The sequence below is a fragment of the Diabrotica virgifera genome, chromosome 7 (genome assembly GCF_917563875.1).
Source record: "Diabrotica virgifera virgifera chromosome 7, PGI_DIABVI_V3a".
NCBI classification, from domain to species: Eukaryota; Metazoa; Arthropoda; class Insecta; order Coleoptera; family Chrysomelidae; genus Diabrotica; species Diabrotica virgifera.
This window is the reverse complement of record NC_065449.1, coordinates 52,400,628-52,426,278: the sequence shown is the minus strand read 5'-3', so window position 1 is coordinate 52,426,278 and position 25,651 is coordinate 52,400,628. Positions and strand designations below refer to the sequence as shown.

Genomic DNA, 25,651 nt, shown 5'->3' with positions numbered 1-25,651 from the left:
TCGATTTTTTGAAAGTTCAACCGCGTTTATCTCGAAAACTGTGCATCCTACTAAAAAACTTGTAGAAATATTTTTTGCTTAAAATGACCCAAAAAATACAAAATATTGTTTTGTTTTGCCAAAAATCGCTGTTATTTGATTCCTCAAGTTCTTGGTCTATAACAATCTTATCGACATCCGGATCAACTGTTACCCAAAAAATTCGTGTTCTACGGGTCAAAATACATAAAAAAAACTTGGGTAAGTCCATCTGAATTAACGAGGCCGTTGTACCCCCCCTGGCGACAGGACTAATTGTATATCCCAATTTTTTACTATTTTTACAAGAACTATATTTTTTAAATAAATTGTATTTAAAATAATAAAGATACATACAAGTACAGTCCAAGTACTTAATTGGAAGACAATGGGTATAAGTGCTATTTCTTATTCTAAAATATCTTATAAAACGCTAAGTTTTTTTAATCTGATATAACTGTACTATTACATAAAAGTTTTTAAAGTTAAAAAGTCCAGCCAATCACTAACTATATTGAAAAATAAGCGGCAGAATTTAGGAAAGGTGTTAAACTTCAAACTTGATTTTCTTAAAAGTACCAAAAATGTACTTATATACCCCTTGGCTTCTGCACGCCTTATTTAATATCCTAATTAGGTTAGAACTTACCTCGGATCTTTTATTAAATGAATCGTCATAAAACTAAATACATTATCAAATCGATTTTGGAAAATTTCTGGCAAGTCTGGCGATGACGTATCCAAACAATAAAATTTACTTCTAGGAATCTTCGCATTTTTTCTGGCATGTTCCACCATAGGTTCTGATATATCAACTGCTACAAACTCTTTATAGTCAGGAGGAAGTAAGGGCCTTAAACTGTATTCTGAATTTTCACCACCAGCGAAGCCGTATTCGAGGATTGCTGGATTCTTTACGAAATTTACTAAATGTTTGTATTTCTCTAAAAGTGCCTTCGAAATTTTTGCATTGTTCAACGACATTTTTGCAAATAATTCAGGAAATACCATAGCCATTGTGAAACTATTATTATTATTTTCCAGTTTGAAATTAGTTAACGATGTTAGTCTTCTATTATTTTCTTTTTTAATTGCCTAAAAATAACAAATACGTGAATTTGGTTAGGTGAATAAAAATAAATTATTTGGGAAAATCTAAATAAGAGTGTATATCTTAAAAAAGGTTTGCTATGCCGCTGAGGAAGAGTGCGACATGATGGTAGAGAATGCAAATGGTCGCCTCAAAAATCGAGACTGTCATTAAAACGCCTAACTTCACACGCAACTTTGATACGAAGCGTATAAAAGCAAAACCAGACATTTGACACGTAAGTTGTTTTGAATAAAACGCAAAAAACCTACCAAAATCGTAATTTGACACCAATGAACATCACGTTTGAACCAAAATTTTCTATCTTTGATAGAGATAGTTACTACTAAACAAAACATAAATTAGACTTGCTTGTAAAAAGATATTTTGCTTTAAAAGTTAGACATGTCTTGTTTTGCACCTAAGAGTTGCACATGTCTGCTTATGCATCTAAATGAACCTCAACTGATTTTGTATTATTTCTTATAAAATTGATAGCTTCGTGTCTGATACTAACAAAAAAGGGTCGTAATAAAATAAAACTAAATTTAAAAAAGAATGCTTTTAATGAATTTAAAAAAGAATTGTACAAAATTAATAAAAAACTAAGTAAATTATCAGTAGTAATTGTACAAGAGCTCTAAAATTATCGAATTTTTCCCGAGTGACACTTTGACAGTTTTAATTTCATGACCCGAAGGGGAGTAGGGGAGAAGGGGAGGGTAATTTATGCCCTACCGGACATAAAGCAAAGATGGTATAAGTTATTTAGAAAGTTGCTAAAGGAGGAACCCCAAGTAGCACAATAAAAACATTTTAGGTTTATTTGAGGTTTATAAAGGTTTTATTGTGGTAAATAAGAAGATAATGGTTTTAAAGTTACCTTGCAGATATACTGCCAGAACTTTAAAACTGTTAAGCATTTGTCACTAGTTTTAAAGTATCTAATAAGGGTATCAAATAAGACTAATTAATCTTAAAAGATAATTTGTCTTATTGTAGTTTTAAAATAGTTTATTATCAGTTCACTTTAAAACTTATCAGTTTTATTAAGAACTTCCAGACTGTTTGGATTTATTAGATTCTAGTTTTTGACGTTTTAGTTTTATTGCAGTTTTAAAGATTCTCCTATTATGACTAATAAAACCTATTAATTAAACTACTTGATCTCAAGACTATTATGTTAGTAAAACATATGCCCTAAAATTTTTTTTAGTTTTCTTTAAAGTTGCTAAAAGCAATTAGTAGGCTGTATTAAAACCAAACGGTATTAACTGAATCAATTTGGTTATCGTAAAGACTAAACTATGCTTCTTGTTAGAAACAATAAAACTAAACTTATCCCCTCTTCTTTGATGTCCAAAATGGTCGGCCATTTGTTTTAGAGCGAAACAGTGGTGTAGTGTGTTGTAAACATTGGAAGTAGCTTATTTTTCGAAGAATACAAGGCACACATACAGCACTACGACGCCTCGATTTTAGGTTAGATTCAAATTAAAACCGAGTGAAATTATTGACACCAGCTTTAAAACTAAACGGTTTTAATTCCAGTGCAACCTTGCTTTTATGTAGGATATAAATATGCTCCTGGAAAATATAAAATAAAACCATTTGATCTTAACAATTCTCTGTCGATAGACTAAATAGTTTTATTAGGATTTCGGCCATATTGCTTTCTGGAGATGCTAAAAGCCATGATAGATTACAATATAAGGCTTCACATAAAAATTATAAATAAGCGACTTAAAGACATAAATTCGATTTATTTTAACATTAAAACATTAAAATAGTAGATAAAATTATTTTTCTTTTAAATTAATATTTTTTGGGGTTAAATTTTTTTTATTATTATTATTTTTTAATCGCCAAAAGTCAGAAATTTTAGGGCGCGTGAGTTATTTAGAACTATTTTTGTTAACATTATCAATAAAGTTGGGCGCGCAAGTTGTTTTCTACCTTGATAGTCCTAAATAACCAAGTACCTACTTTTTTAAACGCTTTTCTTTACTTCGATAGTTGGCATCAAATCTTTAGACGTTAATTTGACTGACTTTTCTTCAATGCAAATGAATTAAAATTTGCAGACATATGCATTCGCGGGAACAATACACTAATAGTCAATGATTTTTTTATGTTTATTCATTTTTTAAATAAAAAAAAAAACGATTTTAATGGAAAATGCTTAAATTCTCTTGTTTTTTACAATGTAGAAACTTGAAACTTTTACGGATTGTAGCTGATGATATGAACTATACATAATTTCACTTTTTACGTTAATTGTTTACGTTATGCTTCATAAATAAACAATAAAATTTCAAATTTTGAACCCTCATATAATATATTTATATATAAATCAGCGTTTATTTGTGTCAAATTTCAATATGATACAAAACAAAACTTCAACCAAAACTCGAATTCAAAAAATTCGTGTTTTTATCGTAGTCTTAGAAAAACGACCGGTAGAGACGTTTTGTGCTACAATTAACATTAGAATTCGTTTTGGCGTATTAATTAAACGCTTTTCTTTAGTTCAATTGTTTAGGTCAAATCTTTCGACGTTAATTTGACTGCCTTTTCTTCAATGCAAGTGACTAAAAATTTGCAGATATATGCATTCGTGAATAGGCAATAAACATTTTTTTGTTTATTAATTGTTTAAATAAAAAAACGATTTTAACGGAAAATGCTTAAATTCTCTTGTTTTTTACAATGAAGAAACTTGAAATTTTTACAGATTGTCGCTAATTATATGAACTATACATAATTTCACTTTTTACGTTAATTGTTTACGTTATGCTTCATAAATAAACAATAAAGTTTTAAATTTTTTTGCCGATTCCGACTAATTTTCATGTTTGTACATATTATGTTTTAGACATATTATAATAAACATGACGATATATTTTAATGTTTGAAAAGTATAAGACTAAAAAGTAAAAATAAAAAATATGAAAACGATATTTTTAAGAAACGCTTTTCTTTAGTTGCGAGTGACTAAAATTAAACATATTATAAAAAACGCTGGACGGAAGGGCCGCCCGAGAACTTTATCGTACCGATATATTATCGTTATGGTACTAGATACTGGAATTCTATAAAAATAACAAAGTTACTCGTTATTTTGATATTTTAGAAACACCTACTGTATTTAAAAGTATTTTATGATTCTACGCATCATTAATTCCTGCATTTAAGAAAATGTTCGATGCCATATTTCGGGGACACACTATAGATGTGTAGATTATTGCATAAATCAATAGAATATTATAGTCATACTTTCATTTCAAATTAGTTCATTTTTCTGAGAAATTAATAGTTTACAATATTTGCATTTCATTCTATTTCGATTACGCCAGTCAATGCGCGAGATTAAGAACAAGATATTATCTCCAAATTCTATCCTACTGCATGGATTTTAATGAAATTTTGGTAGTAGCCCAATCTCCTAATTCAAAGTCTATCCTATATACTATGGCGCTTTTATCATGGGGGAAGTTCCCACCACTTCTCAGGGGTGAAATATTTTTATTTTCGAATTATATGGAGAAAAAGGAAGCTTTTTAAGAAAATTTAAAAATTCATTCTATAATTTGATCACATTTTTTACAAAAACCATTCATTTTAAACCCGTTCAACTTTTTGAAAGTAGAAATAACACTATATATATTAAAAGTTATTGTAGAAGGAAAACAATGCATTTAAATTATGGTGGATGGGGAGTTAAATGTATATACTTCTCATTTTTCCTTAAAGTACATTAGTCATATATTTTTTTGCACCATATCTCGCTTAGTTTGTAAGTAACCGACATTTAACGGTGCTCGTTTTAAAGGCCTTTTCAAACACTACAAAAGGTGTTGGTAGCATTATACACCTAAAACCTACCGTTCCTCTGTTATTTCAAGTTGAACACACCAATTTGAGCATGCACCAAAAAACAAACTATTTTCACCTACCATATCTCTTTTTGTATTATAAATAGAACATTTACGAAGGAACGAATCTCTTTATTATTTATAATCTAAAAAATGTTTTATATAGTGTTTTTAGTTCGATGCATAGTTTTTAAGGTATTCACAAAAAATCCGTCCGAAAAGGTGTCATTTTTCAATGAAAATGGCCAATTTTCAACTACGCATAACTCAAAAAGTATTGAGTTCTCAAAAAAAAGTATAGACCAGTTTTTGCTTAGAAATATGTTCTTTAACCACTTCCGTGCTTATTTTGACCAACAAAAAAACCTGTGAAAATATCAGGTACATCAATGTAGTAGGATGGAATTCGAAGCCAAATGCCCTCATTGACTGCCCTACAATAATGCTCTGCTATGAACGCGTGAGAGAGGACACACATAAGATTATAGCAAAATTTCTATTTACCGTAACTTTTCGAGTTTTTGAGCTACAGCAATGAATTTTATGTCATTGGAAAGGTAATTTTGCATTCTTTCAAAATATGTTAAAATATACAGGGCATATCTAAAAAAATTAAGATTTTTTATTCATTTCCGGTTCAACCGGAAGCCATATTTTTGGTAAAATTTATTGTGATAATAGATAATAAAGTATCATATATGTCTGCAAAATTTCAAATTTTAGTTTCTATTAAGAAGGAAGTTACGGGCACTCGAATATTTTTTTATAAAAAATTCATAACTCCCCTCCTATGGGGAGTTAAGATATATGACTAATATCATTCAATTTACTGATAGGATATCAAAAATATATCAAAAAATAAAAAAATTCCTTGGAGCCATTTTTGAGAAAATCTAGTTCAAATTTATGTCAAAATTTGACCCCTTAAATATAGCCAACCCGTAACTTTTTCTGAAAAACGATAACATCCTTCTTATAGCCCCATCTTTAGGATAAATAACGACTTTTTCAAATTAAACTTATCTTAAACAAGTTTTTAGATAGATAGGGAAATGTGTCGGGTGGGCGGTCGGCCAGGTTGGCCGCCATTTTGAATTTGGAAATGTCAAATTTCGTATTTTTATTTACCTATCGATGAGCTTACTTTGAGTTGAATTTCATTCATTTCGGTCAAAATTTGCAAAAATGGGCCCTAAATAACCCCCTATTTCGGCCCCCCTTTGAGAGGTTTTTTTTAAAAGCTTAGTTTCTCGATAAAATTCCCTTAAACTTACTCATACCGAATTTCATCAAAATCGGTCCAGTAGTTTTTGCTGGGCGGTGGCGACATACGTACGTACGTACATACTTCCGACATGTTTTTTTTATTTGCTTTTTAGACTCAGGGGGACTCAAAACGTCGAAAAAAAGTGAAATCTGAAAAAAATTTTTTTGCACGATCCTATAACTTTATCTATTCTACTATACTACGTATATAGTATGATAAAGTAAAAATCAACTTAAAAGCAAAAAATAAAAAAATTTAAAAAATCTAACACATTCGTTAAAGAAAAGCGTGGTGCGGGAACCGTTTATTCGATGAAGACGCGCCACGCTTTTCTTTGGCGAATTTGTTAGATTTTTCAATTCTTTTTATTTTTTGCTTTTTAGTTGATTTTTTTATAATATGTTTAATTTTAGTCACTCGCAACTAAAGAAAAGCGTTTCTTAAAAATATATTTTTTATGTTATTTTATGGTTACAAATAAGTATCTATCTATCATAACACCTGTAAAAATTTGTTGGCCTGTAAAGAGTATATGGGTTTAACGAATCATTTAATTTAGTAAATTGTCTTTAAAAGTCTCCATTTAAGAAACCTTTTTAAGTTTGCTATAAAACTGCATACACTTAAAGTGTCTTTTATTAACATGGTTTTAAAAGCACCTTCACAGCAGCTTTAAAACCAGTTGTTTAAGAAAACAAAGTTTTAAGGTTTTTATTTTTGGTTTTATTGGCCTCTTTCAGAGTGGGCCCTTTTATGTTGAAAGCGGTTTTATTGCAATCTTAAGGTTTACTTAAAAACCAAATGGTTTAAATTTTAGTTTTATTCTACAGTTTTAAATTATAAAAGACTTGATAAACTCGTTGGGTGCTACTTGGGACATGGGACGCCAAAGGAGAGACGGAGTACAGGAATCCCAAAAACAGAAGAAAAAAGGTCGTCGAGGTTTAAGATAAGATGAAGAATGGTAAGACATGAGGATGGAATACTTGTAGAGATTTAGAAGGCCTGAAAAAAATGTTAGAGAAGTTGAAAGATTAAAGAAGGTCTATCCAAGAGGAATGACATGAGGTTATCAGGTCGAATACGGTGTAAATGCGTTTAGGAGAAAGAGAAATGATATGAGACGTCTAATAGATTCGGGAAAAATAGGGCGAGTAGGAGAGTTTAAATCAGGTAATTGTAATGACGAAGTCATTTTCTTGGCAGAATTCTATTAGACGCTCAATCAAAGAGGTGAGCGTCTAATAGAATTCTGCCAAGAAAATTACTTCGTCATTACAAATACCTGGTTTCAACAAGGCGTCTCTGCACGTGGAAATCCCCTCAAGATGGACATCAAGGTAGAATAGTACGGAATCAAATTAGACTACATCCTAATAAACCACCGATTTCGGAACAATATTAAAGATGTAAAAACTTACCCCGGCGCCGATATAAACTCGAATCATAATTTACTCTGCTCCAAAATACAAATCAAACTAAAGAAACTAACAAAGCTAACTAAGCCTAGTAAGATATATCTCGACCCCCTTAAAAACCCCCAAACGAGCGAACACATTATCATAGCAGATAAATAGTAAAATGCACAGAATATCAAATATACCAAACGAAGACAGAACTATACCCTATGTCACGAACATACGCCTGTTTTGGATTTCTTCGACAACGAATATTTTACTGTGCAAAATAAGAAGAACGAAAGTAAATTGCAAATTCCATTGTTGTTTATTGGAATAATTATTAGCGCCATTTACTTTCGTACTTCTTATGTTGCACAGTAAAATATTCGTTGTCGAAGTAATCCAAAACAGGCGTATGTTTGTGGAATGGCCCATATTAACGAATGTTGGTACGATATTCAAAACTCGATTTTAGAGGACGTAAGGGAATCTTTAAAAACACCTACAATGTTGGCAAAAAATGACTGGATGAACCAAGAAATTCTAGACCTGATGGAAGTTCGACGAAAATACAAAAATATAAATATTATCAAATACCGTGAAATTAACAAACTCATAGAAAGAAAAATTAAACAGGCCAAAGAATCCTGGCTCGAAAATTCATGTAAAGAAATAGAAGACCTCCAAAAAAAGGATGACAGTTTCAACCTCCACAAAAAACTTAAATATATCTCCGGAATTAGAAAACAGAAAAATGCTCACGTACTTAAAACCGCAGACTCGGAGAAACATTTGTGATTACGAACAATAATGCAAAGAATGGGAGAGACACATCAGTGACCTCTTTGACGATGCTTCTCGAGAAAATGCTCCAAAAACTACCTGTGACAACCAATTAGACAGAGGTCCCAGTATACTGAAGTCGGAAGTAATAAAAGTAATACAGCAAACCAAAAACAATAAAACACCTGGACCAGATCAAATCCCTGTTAAGCTACTTAAACTTTTAGATGAGAAAAACATTACCTACTTTACTACTTTCTTCAACAAAATTTACAACGAAGGAAAAATACCAGATGATTGGTTGGAGTCACTGTTTATAACATTACCAAACAAAAGCAGGCCCACCAAATGTAGCGATTTTAGACTAATCAGTTTGATGAGTCACACACTTAAGATACTTTTACGTATTATACAAAACCGAGTATTCCTTCTGTGTGAAACTAGAACGGGTAATAATCAATTTGGATTTAGAAATGGTCTAGGAACTAGAGAAGCACTATTTTGTATGCGCGTTCTCTTACAAAAAAGTTGTGAATTCGGAAAGAACGTTTATGTTTGTTTCATCGACTTCGAGAAGGCATTCGGCCGAGTACAACATGATACACTCTTCGATTGCCTGCGGGCAGCAGAACTTGACCACTACGATATAAGACTGCTGAAATACTTATATTACAATCAAGAAGCCTCTATCCAAATTGAAGACAGTCGTACTGTAAACTACCGATAAAACGTGGAGTACGATAAGATTGTGTTTTATCACCCACCCTTTTTAATATATACTCTGAAAAAATCTTTAGGGAGGTTTTGGATGACAGACAAGAGGGAGTAAGGCTAGGCGACGAAGTAATCAACAATATTAGAAACGCTGACGATACAGCTATTCTTGCTGAAAATTTACAAGATCTTCAGACACTACTAAATCTAGTCAGTAAAGCAAGTTATCGGAGAGGCCTTAAACTCAACATTTCAAAAACAAAGTGGATGGTAGTTGGAAAGATTAATATAGATCAGGGTCAACTTTCTCTTGATGGAGAGGAGTTAGAACGGGCGAATCATTTCAAGTATCTTGGCAGCTGGTTAAATGTAAATTGTGACTCTGATGAAGAGATAATAACTAGGATCGAAATATCACGGAAGGCTTTTATGACCTGGAAACCAGTTTTATGTAACAGAAACCTGTCGATGAATATTCGGAAGAAGGTCCTGAAATGTTATGTGTAGTCTATCTTATTGTATGGTTGTGAGACATGGACGTTAAAAATCACAATGCTATACAAAATAGAAGCATTCGGATTGTGATGCTATCGACGAATTATAAAGATATCGTGAGTTTCACACACTTCCAATGAAGATGTTCTTCAAATGATGAATTTAGAACGTCTGCTCATAAGCGTCATAAAGAGAAGAAAAACAGAATACTTCCGCCATATAGTTCGAGGACCTAAATAATATCTGCCTCGCCTTAAAATACAAGGAAAAGTGGAGGGAAAGAGATGGATTGGTCGAAAGAAACTTTCATGGCTGCGTAATATTAGACAATGGTGTGACTGAACAGTAGAAGAATTATTTCGCGCAGCAGCCGATAGAGAGAGGTTTCAGGAAATTGTAAACATGATGACGGCCAACGTCTGAATACAGACACGGCACCTATAAAAAAAGGGAGAGTTTAAATATCTTGGCTTCTATGACGGAAAATTCGAGAAATTGCCCACAGGATATAGGCTGGTTAGTTTTACGGTAAGCGACTGAGCGGGGTACTCTATATGTATGTTGGAAAAATCAGGAAAGCTCTGAAAGAAGGAAACGTAAGAGTGTGCTGAGGTTGATGGTAATGATAATGATTCTATTATAAATAATACTTACGATTGTGTAGTAATAAACTTGTTTTGTACTAATTTTACCTAATTTTTACATCACTATCAATCGTAATCTACAATATTAAATGAACTGAATCATTAAGCTAGAATTATGCGAAACAGATGCAAAAATATGCATACGGTTTATTAACACTGATATTTATTTAAAAAAAAATTTATAGACTTACGAAGTGTAGGTGATTATAATAATTAATACTTTTTGCAAATTATAACAAAACAAGGAAACGATATTTACCAGCAATTTTATTGCTGAATCGAATCTTATGATTATATACACTCACCGGCACAAAATGCCGCCACGGAAATTTTTGATTAAGTTTGACAGTTTATAACTTTATTATTTGTACTGTAAAATGTGGTGTAGTTGACCGCTGGGGTGAATTTGACTGAAAAGTTCGAAAATGATTCCAACATGCTGTTTTTTTTGGTTATTAATATTTGTAAATTTTATGCTAATTATGTTCATTGTAAATGTATGTTGGACATATATTTTATGTAAAAATTAAGAGTTTTTTTCTTGTATATAGATACCAAAAACGCGGCCTCGAAATTATTAACTTAATTTGTAAGAACATGAATATTCTTAAATTTTGTTATAAAAATAATTATACTAAAAATATTATTGGCAACTGTTGGTAATATTTCAACGAATCATTAATTGTAGATAAAAATACCAGTTACTAATTTTAAATGAATTTTTAAGTTTCGTTACAATCTTCAAATTTGTCAACTTATGCACTTTTCGTTTAAAGGACATCGCATACATCTTATGGAAAATATAATGTCACTCAAATTCAATAAAATTTATACGAATAGATTCGTTTTAAATTAACGGTCAAATCTTATCATTGCGCCAACTCTTAATTATGATTAATTACGGCGCAAATTGCAATTAAAGTTTATCGAAATCACATTGTTGGAGTCAGTAAAAGTATCAGTTACAATCACTATTGCTCTGGGTGCTATTCAAAAGAGCTTAAATCCCGCTGGGCCTAAGCGAATTAGTGAAACTAATCCGCTGATTTATGGAGTACCGATAATTTGGGTATTTTAAAATATTTTTTCTCTCTCTCACTTGTGTACGTACCCATTTGATTTCAGATTAATTTATATCAATTTCTGCTCTTATTATTGAAAATATAGAGTTGGCGCAATGATAAGACTTGACCGTTAATTTAAAACGAATCTATTCGTATAAATTTTATTGAATTTGAGTGACATTATATTTTCCATAAGATGTGTGCGATGTCCTTTGGGGCGAAGTTGACCGCGTGACGATGTCCATGTCTTGGTGAAGATGTCCATCAGGTCAAAACTTGCAGTAAATACCTACATTGAATAGACGCTGCTTCATTCGTAGTTTGAAATGCGGACGGGATCTGACACGTAAAATATTTTTAAAGATAATTACCTACTTATCGACAATAAATTTGTAAAATACCGAGGGTGTATAAGCATAAGGATAAGAAGACCATGAACTTGCAGACATTCAAATATTGCTGAGGAAACAGAATACTTTCACATTAATAATATAGAAGCAAATTCATGGGTTGTAATAGAATATCAAACTAAGAAGAATATTAAACATTTTGTAGGACAAATTTCAGCGACTAAAGATAATGAAGCTAATGTTAAGTTCCTAGAATTTTCAAAGTTGGGAAAATTTATATGGCCTGATATTATTGACGAAGACAATGTTCCTTTAAAGTAACATAAAAAAGTATTAAATGCGCCAAAAATTTGCCGAAGGGGCGAGCTGTGTTTTGTTTTGGACTTGTCTGCATATAATTTTAATAAATTAACTTTAGGGGGGTTCGAACAGCGCGTTACGTAACATTCTTTTTAATTTAAATAAAAAAAAACTACATAATTTCTTTTATGTTTTACATAGACCCCTGAATTGTATTATGATTTGTCTACTGATTTTTCAGTAGACCCTCTGATTTGAACTCCGATCTACTGAAAACTGTATAAAACCTACTGATTTGAACTCCAATCTACTTATCTACTGAAAACTGTATAAAGCAACCGAAAACTCTGAAAAAAATTCATTGCTCAAATATAAACCATTTCTCATTCATATTATACAACCCAAAGCCCAACATCCAACAGCGCATAATCTTCTTTCTTTTCACTTCACCTAAATTATATTTGATGGTAAAATTAGCGACATAGGATTTTCAGGGTAAAAATGATGTCAAGTGCCTAACCTAAGATAACAAGAGATTCTTTCCTTGAAAATTGTTTTGTTTTCAAAATACCATGTGTCATATTATGTTTCCAATATCCGGAACTGTTCCCTCGGAGTTATTTATAGGTTTATCTGATGAATAGATAGGTAGGTACTTTATATTTTGGTAAAAATGAAATGGGTAATTTAAGTCCATAACATGCAGTATCGTTTTCAGCAGTAGCTAGGTATTCATTAATGTTTTAAATACGCAAATTTTCAAATTATTTAAAAATGTCTTTAAATAAAAAGCATTAAATACAAAACTCACTATATTGATACTTAGTTTAGAAAAGTGATAGATACTTTAAAAAATAATACCCTTATTTAAAGTGTGATTACTGAATTATTAATTTCAAAGTTTTATGTGATTAACATCTTGACGAAAATTATACATAATTTCAAAATTTCACCTTGCATTATTCATAATAGACCCTACATAATACACATTTTTGAGATGAGGTTGTTAAACAGCTTCTAAAAACAAAAATATACAGGGTGTTTAATTAAAATTAAAGATAATGGACTACGCTAGGTTTGCATGAATCACCCTGTACATTTAAATTTATGTTTAAAAAGCACACATTTTTATATATGAAAATCTACAAGTCACAGCGTTTTTTAAAATTATTTAAAACAAGGACAGAAATAATTTTACTCCATAAGTGCCTTCTTATATATATACAAGGTGTTTCAGAAAAAGGTAACACGATCTCTAGGATAGGTGAAAAATTAAAAAATAATTGGGGTTTCCTTACTAAATGATTTATGTAACGGCATGCGTTTTCACGATACAGGGCGTTGAAGAACAAAAAGTTTTACACATTTTTTTCACTATTTTTCCGAAACTACTGGTAACATCGTATATTATTCGTTATACAAAAATTTTTACTAAGTAAAATAAAATGTTGAAATAATAAATATGTTATTTTATTTTAAGCTTTTATTAAAAAAGATAAAATAGAAGAATGCATGAGAAGAACAATAAACAATGAAACCAAAAATGTATGTAAGGATGGGGCCAAGTAGGAAAAATGTAAATGTAAATGTAAAATTAATAATAAAAGATTATTATTGTAAGTTTTGAACATATTTCATGTCATGGGACATGAAATTACGAGTGGCAGGGATAACCAGACACATGAACTGAATAGAAGAATCGTTCTTGGGTGGGCAGCATTTGGAAAACTGAGAGAAACTTTTAAAAGTGAGTTGCCCACATGCCTAAAGAGAAAGGTATTTGATCAGTGCGTCCTCCCAGTCTTGACGTACGGATCAGAAACACTTACCTTAATTAAAGCCCTCGGCTACCAAACTAAGAGTGACGCAGAGAAGAATGGAGCGCTCAATGTTAGGAATAACTCTGCAAGACAAAATCAAAAACGAAGAAATCAGGAGAAGAACAAAGGTGACTGACGTCATCGAAAGGCTAGCCAGGTTGAAGTGGAGATGGGCAGGACACATTGCCAGAATGACAGATGGGCGATGGACAAAAAGGTTATTGGAATGGAGGTCAAGCGAAGACAAGAGAAACGTCGGTCGACCGCCTACAAGATGGACTGACGACTTAAGAAAGCTAAATAAAAACTGGATGAGAGCGGCGCAGGATAGACGTGGTTGGAAACGAGGAGAGGAGGCCTATGTTCAGCAGTGGACATTTAAGGCTGAATGATGATTGTAAGTTTTTATTATTACCTCAAATGCCATTAAAATAATAACAAAGTTCTTTTACCGAGTTTCCGGTACTTTTCGCAACCTATAGTTTTCCATTTAGGTTCAAATGGCCACTTGGGTGTTACGTAACGTTTAGGTAGGGGGAGGGGGTACAGAAAAACGTTACGGTGCGTTACAGGGGGGGGGTCAAAAATCCTCAAAAATTGCGTTACGTAATACTCCCTTATCTAGAAAATATCTTTAGTTGAAGTTGAAAAACGGTCAACTACACCCCATTTTACGGTACTGAGATTTTCAAGATCCTTGCACCAGTTTGTAGATACATAATTGGTATCGTTTGTTATTATTCCGGTAACAAAAAAATTTTCCTTGCATGGCACTATACAAGGGTGAATGGAAGCGTTGTATTTTCTCCTAACTTTAAAACATTCTGTGGAAAAATAGAAGACCGGATTTTGGTTCATAGTCCTGTCATATTATCTTGGAGGCATGACTAAAATTTTGTTTTTTGAAATATCCGAATATCTCCTTCCTTGTAATAGCTGTACCCTTTTTTGTAAATAAAAACACTGATTGACTCATAAACATAAATATCTTAAATAGAGGTTGGAGTGATAAGATTATAATGACCCGCATGCGGCCTAATCTCAATCGTATTGAGCATTTATAGGATGAATTAAAAATAGATATTAGCCGTCATCCTAGGCCTCCAGAAAATTGGGTACAGTTATGGCCCTGGTAGAGCAATATCGGGCTATTCCCCAAGCAAGGATAAGACATCTTTATTCGATGTGAAACAGATTGCGAGCAGTCGTTGCTGAAAGAGGTGGACATTGTAACTCAATACTCTGGTTATTGGGATTTTGAAGAGAAAAAAAACTGAAGAAATAGGGGGAAAATAGGAGAGAAGTAATTTAAGACACTAATGAAGAGTGGCTTAGCTCAGAAGAATAAATCAAATTGGCGGAGAGACACTAAATCTCAAGTGAGTGTTCGAGCTAGCTTCAATACACCGAATATTTTAGAGATATAAAAAGGAAAGATTTGATAATGAAATTATAGTAACTAGGAAGAAAATGAGACCTGTTAATACAAAAACTTAATACGACTAGGTAAGACCGCTGGAGATAGACCGAGATAAAAGGAACGATAAAGAGAGAAGAAAATGGGCGCCAACTCGGACATCTCAACTTCTGGAGCACAGTATTTGAAAGCTCACTCTACATAACTGTAGCGAAAAAGAAAAAAAACTTAAGATTTGGGTCCAGAATTTGAACAGCTCGAGAATATGAAGTAACGAACGACAGGAACTAAATGACACTAGATACGATCACCTGAAATACAAAAACACTCAACACTAACCTCGTCTTGCTATATTATATACTGGTATTAGGCTGAAATAAAAATCAAAAGTGCTAATGACAAATATATTGATAATAAATACTAAATCACATAAAATAATATGTATATATATAAATATACATACATGAAATTAGTTAACAGTTGTGATGGAATAAACGGTACACCAGGACCTAATAGCCACTACAAAATATATAAAGTACCACCACAACTGGGCAAAGAAAAGATAAGTATTAGTGAAAAAACAATCAAAGTCCGTGAGAGAAAAGCATACGTCTTAACCTAAGGTTAGTAATCTGGGTAAACAGTCTTATAGGACTAGCAAGTGTCCAACTAACTAAAATGCCAGATCTGTATGTAAGTACGATACTTCCACACAGATACTGGGAGCTATATAAAGCTAACCGAAATCACCGAGTATGACCAACGACTCTTTAACAGAAATATATATATATAAAAAAAACCTTATACAAAAACTTTTCTCTTATTGAAATCCTCTAGATATAAATTTAATTACCCCTTCCCTTAAAGTTTGATTTATTTTAATGAGTTAATTATTATTTACCATTACCTACTTTGTTAATATAAAATCCTGATATATAATGTAATATTTCTCTCTCTCTCTCTCTCTATATATATATATATATATATATATATATATATATATATATATATATATATATATATATATATATATATATATATATATATATATATATATATTGTTGTGATCTGCTTCTTATTAATTTTATATTGATTATTATTTATTTAATTAATCATTTAATTGTCGCAAATCATATATCAAAATTGAATAAAAAATCTCAGGGTGCCTTTCAATATATAAAAAAAGAAAAAACCAAATTATCTTACGTTATATTTATCTTCTCTCGTGGGTTCAGTATCTCTGAGTTGATCCTAATCGGGATAAAATAGGGAAAAGAAATAAAGCAAACTATTAAAATAAAAATACAGAATTGTCTTTTATTTATCAAATTAATACTCTGAAAACTATCGAATCTAAAAACCTGTGGACACAGATGTCCGAATGAAATTTATACCACTTAAAATTATTATCTTTACAAAAAAACAATTTATCGGTTTGTTCCCGATGACTTTGGTAAAACAAACTAAACCAAACAAATTTATGTCTTCGCAAGGTTACCTATATTTACTATTTATATTTTGAAATATTGGAACTTTAATTCATATGCTTTTTACTCAAAAATTTATTTACCGAACATAAAAATCTCTTTCACATAAATTGACTGACCTTTTGCTTCCCTCACTCGGATGTCTTCTCGTGACCCCAAACAGCTCTCCCTCGTTGATTATGTTAAAGGCTACTCATCAAAGCCTCTCTCCGTTGTCCAGCTTCAAAACTGTCAGCATACCAGCACTAATTCTCCAACAAACCGTGTTTCTTTGACACGTTCTCGATTCAAACAAAACTCCAAAAATTCTCTGCTCTCCTTCTCACAATACTACAGAATCAAAGAGGTATTTCGTCTCGATTTGATCTGTCGCTCGTTCCACTTTTCAACACTATTCTCCACTATCAACCAGCCACTGATATATGCTAACTATCTACTCCACTTAACACGTCGAAAACCGCTTCTTCTCGCTGCCAACAACATAATGAATAATTTTTCAACCTCTCACCATCATCCAATCCATCTTTTCCCCTTCCACATTCCAAGAATCAAAACATTGACTTTTCCATTTGACAAACAACAGTCACCCTCAAATTCGTTCCGACAATCCTAATTACTTTCGGAGAAACTCTCCCACATATACTCGTATTGAAATGAAGATATTAAAATTCCAACTTTCTTTTCAATTATCAATTTCGAGAAATATTGATAATTACCTATACAGTAAACAATTTTTTTTCCATTTTAAATCTAAATACATAGTTCTTTTCACTTTAATTATTCACAAAAGTCTTTAATGGTTCCGCGGAAAGCTCGTTAAAAGAGAAATATATTTACATCCTAACTAAATTCTAATAAATTTTAAAACAGCTCAATATACAGGGTGTATCAAATTTATGTGCCCGCGTTATTAAAAAAAATTAAATTTAATTTTTATTTTGCTTTTGATTGATAAAATGCAAACACAATAATATATATAAAAAAACAACAAACACCCTCTATTATAGAATAGAATAGAATAGACATATGCTTTATTGTCATGAAAATAAAACAATAACAATCCAATCTACTAAAATTACATAAATCGTCAATATTGTATTTACAATAATAACAATAATAATGAAGTTAAGCAGAAATAATCAATTGCAAAATTTAAGTAAATTGCAAATGCATAGTCTACCTAGTAATTAATAAGTTTAAAAGTTAAGCTGCTGCATATGACACCCAAATATAGACAAAAAAATAATAATAAAAATACTACTTGTGCAAAGGGTACTGTAATTTCTTAGTTATTGATTAAGAAATTCTTCTACTGAATAATATGGTCTTTCAGATAGGTCGGCTTTTGTCAGTTTACGGAATTTGGGGAAAGATGCTGCATATTTAAGTTGTAGAGGGAGATGGTTGTAAAGTTTTTTTGCGGAATATAATATAGATTTCTTTACTAATTCAGAGGACGGGGTCGGCATATAGACGTCAAACGTAGAATTTCTCGTGAAGTAGTCATGATTAGGTCTTGGTGGAAAGACATGTAGATATTTACGAATTAAGCAAACAGTTACAAACAATATACAAAGATGGAAGGGTTCAAATTCCGTGATCTTTGAAGTAACTTCTGCAATGTGTTGTTCTTCTGAGGCCAAACAGATATCTAATTGCTCTTTTTTGTAATTTGAAAATAACATCGAATTGCGCAGCTGCACCAGAACCCCAAAAAGAAGACCATAACGAAGATGTGACTCGAACAAAGAAACATATGTTATTTTGGAAGATGCTAAATTGAGTTCATTTGAAACAGATCTTAAAGCATAGCAAGCTGAGGATAGTTTCTTCCTTAACAAATCGATATGGTGGGACCATTTAAGGTTGCTGTCTAAAAAAATACCAAGAAATTTTACAGAATCAACGGTACTGATCTGGCTGTTATTAATAGGTAAGGGTTGAAGAGTTACTTTATAAGACAATGCTACTGTTTTATCTACGTTAAACGAGAGTAAATTAGAGTCACACCAGGTTTTTATTGTAAGTAGATCAGAAGTTATAGAAGCATGAAGAGTTGCAATATTTGGGTTGCTCCAAGTGATACTGGTATCATTAGTAAAAAGAAAGATTTTTCCATCGATTTTTAAATTAGTGATGTCATTAATAAAGATAAGGAAAAGTAGAGGAAACAATACTGAACCTTGAGGTACCCCACATACAATGTTTTTGAGACTAGAGTCTGTATCCTTTGCTCTAACCAGTTGTTTCCTATCATCCAAGTAAGATTGGAACGAGTCTAAAGAAATACCTCGAATTCCGTAGAAATTTAGTTTTTTCATCAAAATGTTATGATTTACACAATCAAAAGCTTTGGCGTAGTCACAAAATACGGTGACAGTGTGAAGATTATTGTTCAGTGCTTGATAAACCTCATGTAGTACAGAAAAGATGGCATCAGTGGTGCATTTATTATTTAAAAAACCGAATTGATTTTGTGATAAAATGTTGTTTTCAACTAGAAAGGACATAAGTCGGGCTTTTATGAGTCTCTCAATAATTTTGGAGAGTACCGGTAGTAGTGCAATAGGTCTATAATTGCAGGTATTAAATATTTCACCACCCTTATGAAGAGGAATAATGATGGCTGTCTTCAGGCACTCTGGAAATTTACCTTTCTCAGAGGATTCATTAATTAGTGAGATGAGGACTTCTAACACATTTTCTGGGAGATTAGAAAAAAATTTTATCGATAGACCATCAGTACTACAGGAAGATTTGTTTTTGATACTATCGATTGTTTGGATCAGTTCGGATTTATCGACTGGTTTTATAAAACATGAATTCGAGACCTTTCTTGAATTAGGGAGATAGGCAATGGGATCTTGTTATGGCAAAATAGTTGATGTATTATTTTTACTCACATTAACAAAGTATTCATTTAGATTTTCAGGGTCTGAAAGGGAAATTGTTTGAGCAGTGTGGGTATTATTTCGAAGATCGTTTATTATGGACCAAATTTCTTTTGCAGCACTTTTTGAGCTTCCCAGACGGTTATGGTAGTAGTCTTTTTTAGCTGATTTTATAAGTTTAAGATAGGTTGCCCTGTACTTGGTGATATATTCAGTGATAGAGACGTTGGTAGTAAATTTCCTGATATAGAGAAGAGAACGCATATTCTTGGAAGATATTCGGATACCTTTAGTAGTCCAGGGTTTGCGATGTTTTGGCTTAATTGCAATTAAAGGAAATGCTTTATTGAAGATGCACACAAGCTTATCTAAAACAGCACTGAAATTATTATCCACGTCCATAGCAGGAAAGCGCCACTCAGAGGTTAAGCATAAATTTTGGAAATTACGAAAGTTCCGGGTGGAAAAAATCCTGCCTAAACGTCGGGTTTTCGAGGAGGGTTTGCTTAAGATATTAAACTTCGTATAAACTGATTCATGATCAAATAGTCCAGCATTAATAATTGTAGAGTGGACATCAAGGGGTGAAAAATCTGAGAGAGTATAATCAATTATGGTAGATGAAGTTTTTGTAATTCTTGTAGGAGAATCAACGTGCATTGTTAGACTATACGATTCAAATATGTTGACCAAGGATATTTGTGTAGCACTAGCAGCAGCATAATTAATGTTAAAGTCCCCGCATAAAATTTTTCTACTTTTATGGGGCAGGTCATCTAACAAATTTAGCAGGTTCTGAAAAAATAGTTCCACGGAAGAGTTAGGTGATCTATAAATGCAAATAATATAAAGATTAAGATTCTTATTGTAAATTAACAAAAGCTCAAAGAAGGCTTCACTTATGGTAGGGGAGCCCAAGCGGGGATTTTTGCAGTTACTCGAGCGCGTCAGATTATCATATGGGGAGAAACCTGATACCCTTCAGATGTACCTCTACTATATATTGGGATTTAACACAGGGGAGTTCGTTAAGGGGGGCCCGAAAATAAAAATATATCCTTAAATAAAAATATATCCTTAAAAAAACTCGAAATTGTCAGATTAAGATAAGGTAAGTTAAGTATATGCAAAAGAGTGTATATTTCAAAAATCTGACGATTTGAGCCAGGCGTAAGGAAATGGGTGAGTCCCAAAATTTCACAAGAAAAAAGAGAATATTTCGCGAAACGAATGACTGATCGAAAAACTAAAAAATATGTGCTCAATATTTTTTAAAAATCTATCGAATGATACCAAACATGACTTCCCACGGAGAGGGGTGGGGGGCAAATTTAATATTTTAAATACGAATCCCGCGATATATTTGCCATATGGCTACACGATGTAAATTGTTTAATAATGGTTTTAATTCTGGAACTGGACACCTGCATATATTTTAATATTGATGTCACTGTTGTTTAGTATATTGATTGTATGAAATCCTTATTATTTAGGTATGTCGATGAGCGCTCTCAAGTTGCGACCTCTAATTGGTGACATCTAGCGGTGACCTCAGCGGTGACTCTAGCGTGACTATTTTAGACATGGGCGGGTCAAAGTTAATTTTGAGGGGATAGTATTAATTTAGTTATACTTAATTACAATAAATTATATCTTAAGAGAGGAATTTATTTATAAGTAAGCAGTGTTTACAGCTACAACATACCCGCTATTTAATTGTTTTGTTTTGTTGTTAATTTTGTTTTGTTAATTTTCGATAACGGATATGAAAAACGATATTAGACAAGATAATACAAAAGGAGTATGAAACAAAATAAACCCTCAAATTTTTCCACAGAATTTCTTAAAGTTAGGAGAAATTACAATGCTTCTATTTACCCCCGTATAATGCCGTCTACGCAAAAATTTTTGTTACCGGAAAAATAACAAACGACATCAGTACATGACCTACAAACTGATAGCGGAATCTTGAAAATCGGAGTAGAAATAATAAAGTTTTAAAGTAAATTTTCAAACTTAATCAAAAATTTTGGGTGGCGGAATTTTGTGCCGGTGAGTGTATATATTAATAATATAGGTATACAAAGTTCGCAGATAATGTGCTTTTTTTATATAGACAAATAATTAGCGCTCTGAAATCATGTTCTTTAAATTATTCAGCTGTAACTTTGAAGATTTTAATTTTACACTATCCAGACTCAAACAAAAATTCTGTAGATATGTATATAGATATTTTTTCTCGATTTGCTGTGACGAAAATTTTGGTCGGTAAATCCGGATATTCGCAACAAAATCTTTTATTTTCAACTAAAATTTTTGGTACGTAATTATTTATCAATAATTAAATAACTTGGTGACATAAAAGCTTTTTTGGTATTGATTAAATTTTCAGTAGCCGTTAGAAATTGAACAAATAGTTTAGCAACAATTAAATTGTTAACTAACGATATACCAATCGCCAATTAGTTTTTAATATAACTTGATTGCGTAATATAATAATCCGACAATATAAGGTATTCCTGTAAACTTTTACAGGGCCAGATTTCTGACATCTTTTTTTGAGTTTTGTGGATCTCGATAACATAAACTTTAACATTTTAAGACCAAAAATAAAGCATTTTAAGAACTTTCGTCTACTAGTAATGGTAGGGGAGCAAAGTATGCTAAATGTGCAGTCACTCGAGCGCTTTGGGGACCTATTGGGTTGTGAAGAGTAGGTCCCAAAACCAAAAAAAAGTTAAGTAAAGATTTCCATCTTAGTGGGGATTTCCATTTTTAATTTAATTTTCCGTTTCCAACAATCGTTTTTTAGATTATAGTGCCATCTATCCATAATTCGAAAAAATGTCTCGAATATAAGTTACTAATTTTTCCGTTAGGAATTAAAATCTGCAATAAAAATGGGGGCTCCCATTTAAGATTTTAAAGTAACCCCCCACGTATTTGGTGCCATTCGCTAGATTTTTCAAAAATATTGAATAAGTTCATTCTTCAATTTTTCCATCTGATGTTCATTTCGCGAAATATCGCGGGATTCGTATTTAAAGTTTTAAATTTACCCCCGCCCCTCTTCGCGGGAAGTCGTGTTTGGTATCATTCGACAGATTTTTGAAAAATATTAAGCACATAGTTTTTAGTTTTCGATCTGTCATTCATTTCGCGAAATACTCGTTCTGCTCTTGTGAAACTTTGGGACTCACCCATTTCCTTACACCCCGCTCAAATCGTCCGATTTTTGAAATATACACTGTTTTGCATGTACTTAACTTACCTTATCTTAATCTGACGATTTTGAGTTTTTCTAAGGATAGATTTTTTTTCGGCCCTCCCTTAACGAACTCCCCTGTATTAAGAGCCAATGTATGGTAGAGGTATATTTTCATGGTACTAGGTTTCTTCCCATGTAATAATCTGACCCGCTCGAGTAACTGCAAAAATCCCCGCTTGGGCTCCCCTACCATAATAAGTAAAGCCTTTTTAAAAACATATTTAAAGCTTTAAAATGGCGATTTATGCTTGTTAATTTACTAGTTAGTAGAGAAAACTGATGAAACTCCCAGACGTGTTAATTTCCAAAAAATGTCATAATATATAATAACCTATTGCAAAAATACACCTACAACCTTGATATTACGTGTAATATAGTGGTAAACATTTCTCTTACTCAAATTGATTCATTAATTATTACTTATAGTAATTAATTAATTAAATTTTATATAATTAGTTAATTAAATTAATTAAATTACATTAAATTTTATTTAATTAGTTAATTAATTTGTTTATCGCAAACAACTTTTTTGAAATAAAATGTCAGAGAAAAATAAACTTAAAATAGAAGGGGCTGTGCCGTTGCCCCCGTTAGGTAAATTATTCCGATTAATTTTTTTGCACAAACTTGCTAAAAAAGAGTTCCTTATAACAAATCCACATGGTGCTGGGAGGTGCCGCAGTCGGAAAATTCTTTAAACATTTTTTTTTTAAATCAATTTTTTCATTTTGTACAATTTTTTTTAGATTATATGGGTCATTCTGAGCAAAAAAAGTCTCTTATGATTTATCTCTAAAATTGATTGTTGTCGAGTTATACGAGATTTAAAATTTGGAAAATGTGAAAATGGCCATTAGGCTTAATAACTCGATTAGAAATTACTATTATGAAAGTCAGAAAGTGACCAAATCAAAGTTTAAAACCTCTCCTTCAATATCCTGAAGAAGTTTTTGTCATTATTGTATTACAAAGCTGTTATTTTTAATTATGAACAATTAGCGCTATATAATAATAATTTTTCTATTCTCATACTATAATATATCAATTATGATGTCACTACCTGTATGCTTCTTTTCATGAGCATTTTTCAGTGCGTCACAAATGATAGAAAAAAGGTAAGTCCGTGATAATATACATTTTAGTGGCATGACATTTTAGTTAAATCTGACAGTTGTCACATTTTATTTGCAATTTGGCATAAAAACAAATCAATTGTGTTTATTGCATTTATAAAATGGTATTTTCTTTGATTTGTATAGTCTTATAAATTGTATTTTCATGGTACTAGGTTTCTTCCCATGTAATAATCTGACTCGCTCGAGTAACTGCAAAAATCCCCGCTTGGGCTCCCTAAAATCCTTTTTGAAACACACTCAGTGATCAAAACATCCAAAGTTACTGGTTTAACGACCACTCGTACGAAATCAAACAAATGAAATAGAGAATGTGAAAAAATTCAAAGATCCACATCTTTTGTTTTTTTTGTTTTTAAACATATATTTTACTTTAAGTAATTAGGGAATTAAAACTTGAGACTGTCATTGTCAGATTGGGCGTAGATTACGCTCCTGCTATGTCTAGGTCTCGAATGTTGTTTTTTGATTGGAATGTGTCTGAAGATATTCAACCTCTCATATCTACTGATGAGCCCAGAGAGGTTGAAGAGGGTTAAACACATTTCTAAGAACTGGTGTTTGGATCTTTGATTCTATTCAAGAAATTTTTCCCAGCCCGAAATAGCGGATGTGTGAATTATTCGTATATTCGTAAGGGGATTTTTCCACATTCTCTACTTCATGTGTTTTATAAATTGTACAGATTATATTCGTAGATATATTATATAATTCGTAAATAATTTTTTTTCGATTATAGCGCCATCTATTGACAACTAGAATAAATGTTGTAAATGGCACCGACGAAATGTAATCGCCGACGTGCGTTTTTTCTGTCACATACAATTTAATGCGTTAGAAAGAAATCGAAAAACTGTGACGCACTGAAAGATGCTCATGAGAAAAAGAATATCATAATGAACTACATTATGATACAGATTTTCATTAAGATACAGATTTTAACTAATAGAATCGCGACATGGCATTCGCGATAAAGGTGGTACACGCGCAGTGACCAATGGCGAGTCAAATACATACGCTTTGACAGTTCTCAATATGTAAACAAACCGTCAAACTGACAAACTACTGAATTTATTTGTGTTACAAAATTAATAAATTTGAATATGTTTTTGTTGTGAATGATCATAGAAAAATAGTGTATACAACTTGCATTTAATTATCATTATGAAGCTCGTACTCTATCTATACGAAACTCGCCGCATACGGCTCGTTTCGTAACCCTCATACTCGCTTCATAATGACCATCATTATATGGTCGTTGCATAATATACTAGTTTAATCGAGTATAGCCTTAAAAATGGTCATTTTCGCATTTTTTAAATTTTAAATCGCGTATAATTCGACAATAAATTTTAGAGATAAATTACAAGAGACCTTTTTTGCTCAGAACAACCCACATAATCTATAAAAAACTTGATTTTTTGATTTAAAAAAAAATTGTTTAAACAAATTTTCGACCGAGTCACCTCCCGGCACTCTGTGGATTGCTTATAAGGACCTCTTTTTGAGTAAGTTTGTGCAAAAATAAAACGAATCGGAATAATTCCACCCAAAACGGGAGCGACTAGCTTGGACTATGGCGCTAATTGTTAATAATTTAAAATAACAGCTTTGTAATAAAATAATGACAAAAAT

At 31.9% G+C, this 25,651-nt stretch overlaps 1 protein-coding gene across 3 annotated transcripts in view; it reads right to left on the bottom strand.

The window, feature by feature from the left end:
• Positions 1-25,651, bottom strand: part of LOC126888389 (juvenile hormone acid O-methyltransferase-like) — a 54,410-nt gene that overhangs the window by 12,883 nt on the left and 15,876 nt on the right. For 2 of the 3 annotated variants that reach the window (XM_050656596.1, XM_050656595.1), the window contains exon 2: positions 668-1,113. In XM_050656596.1, coding sequence (XP_050512553.1) covers positions 668-1,035 — 368 coding nt within the window. In that variant the 5' untranslated portion in view covers positions 1,036-1,113. Of the gene's footprint in view, positions 1-667; positions 1,114-10,296; positions 10,364-25,651 lie in introns of all 3 variants that reach the window. The other variant, XM_050656594.1, reaches the window with a different exon arrangement.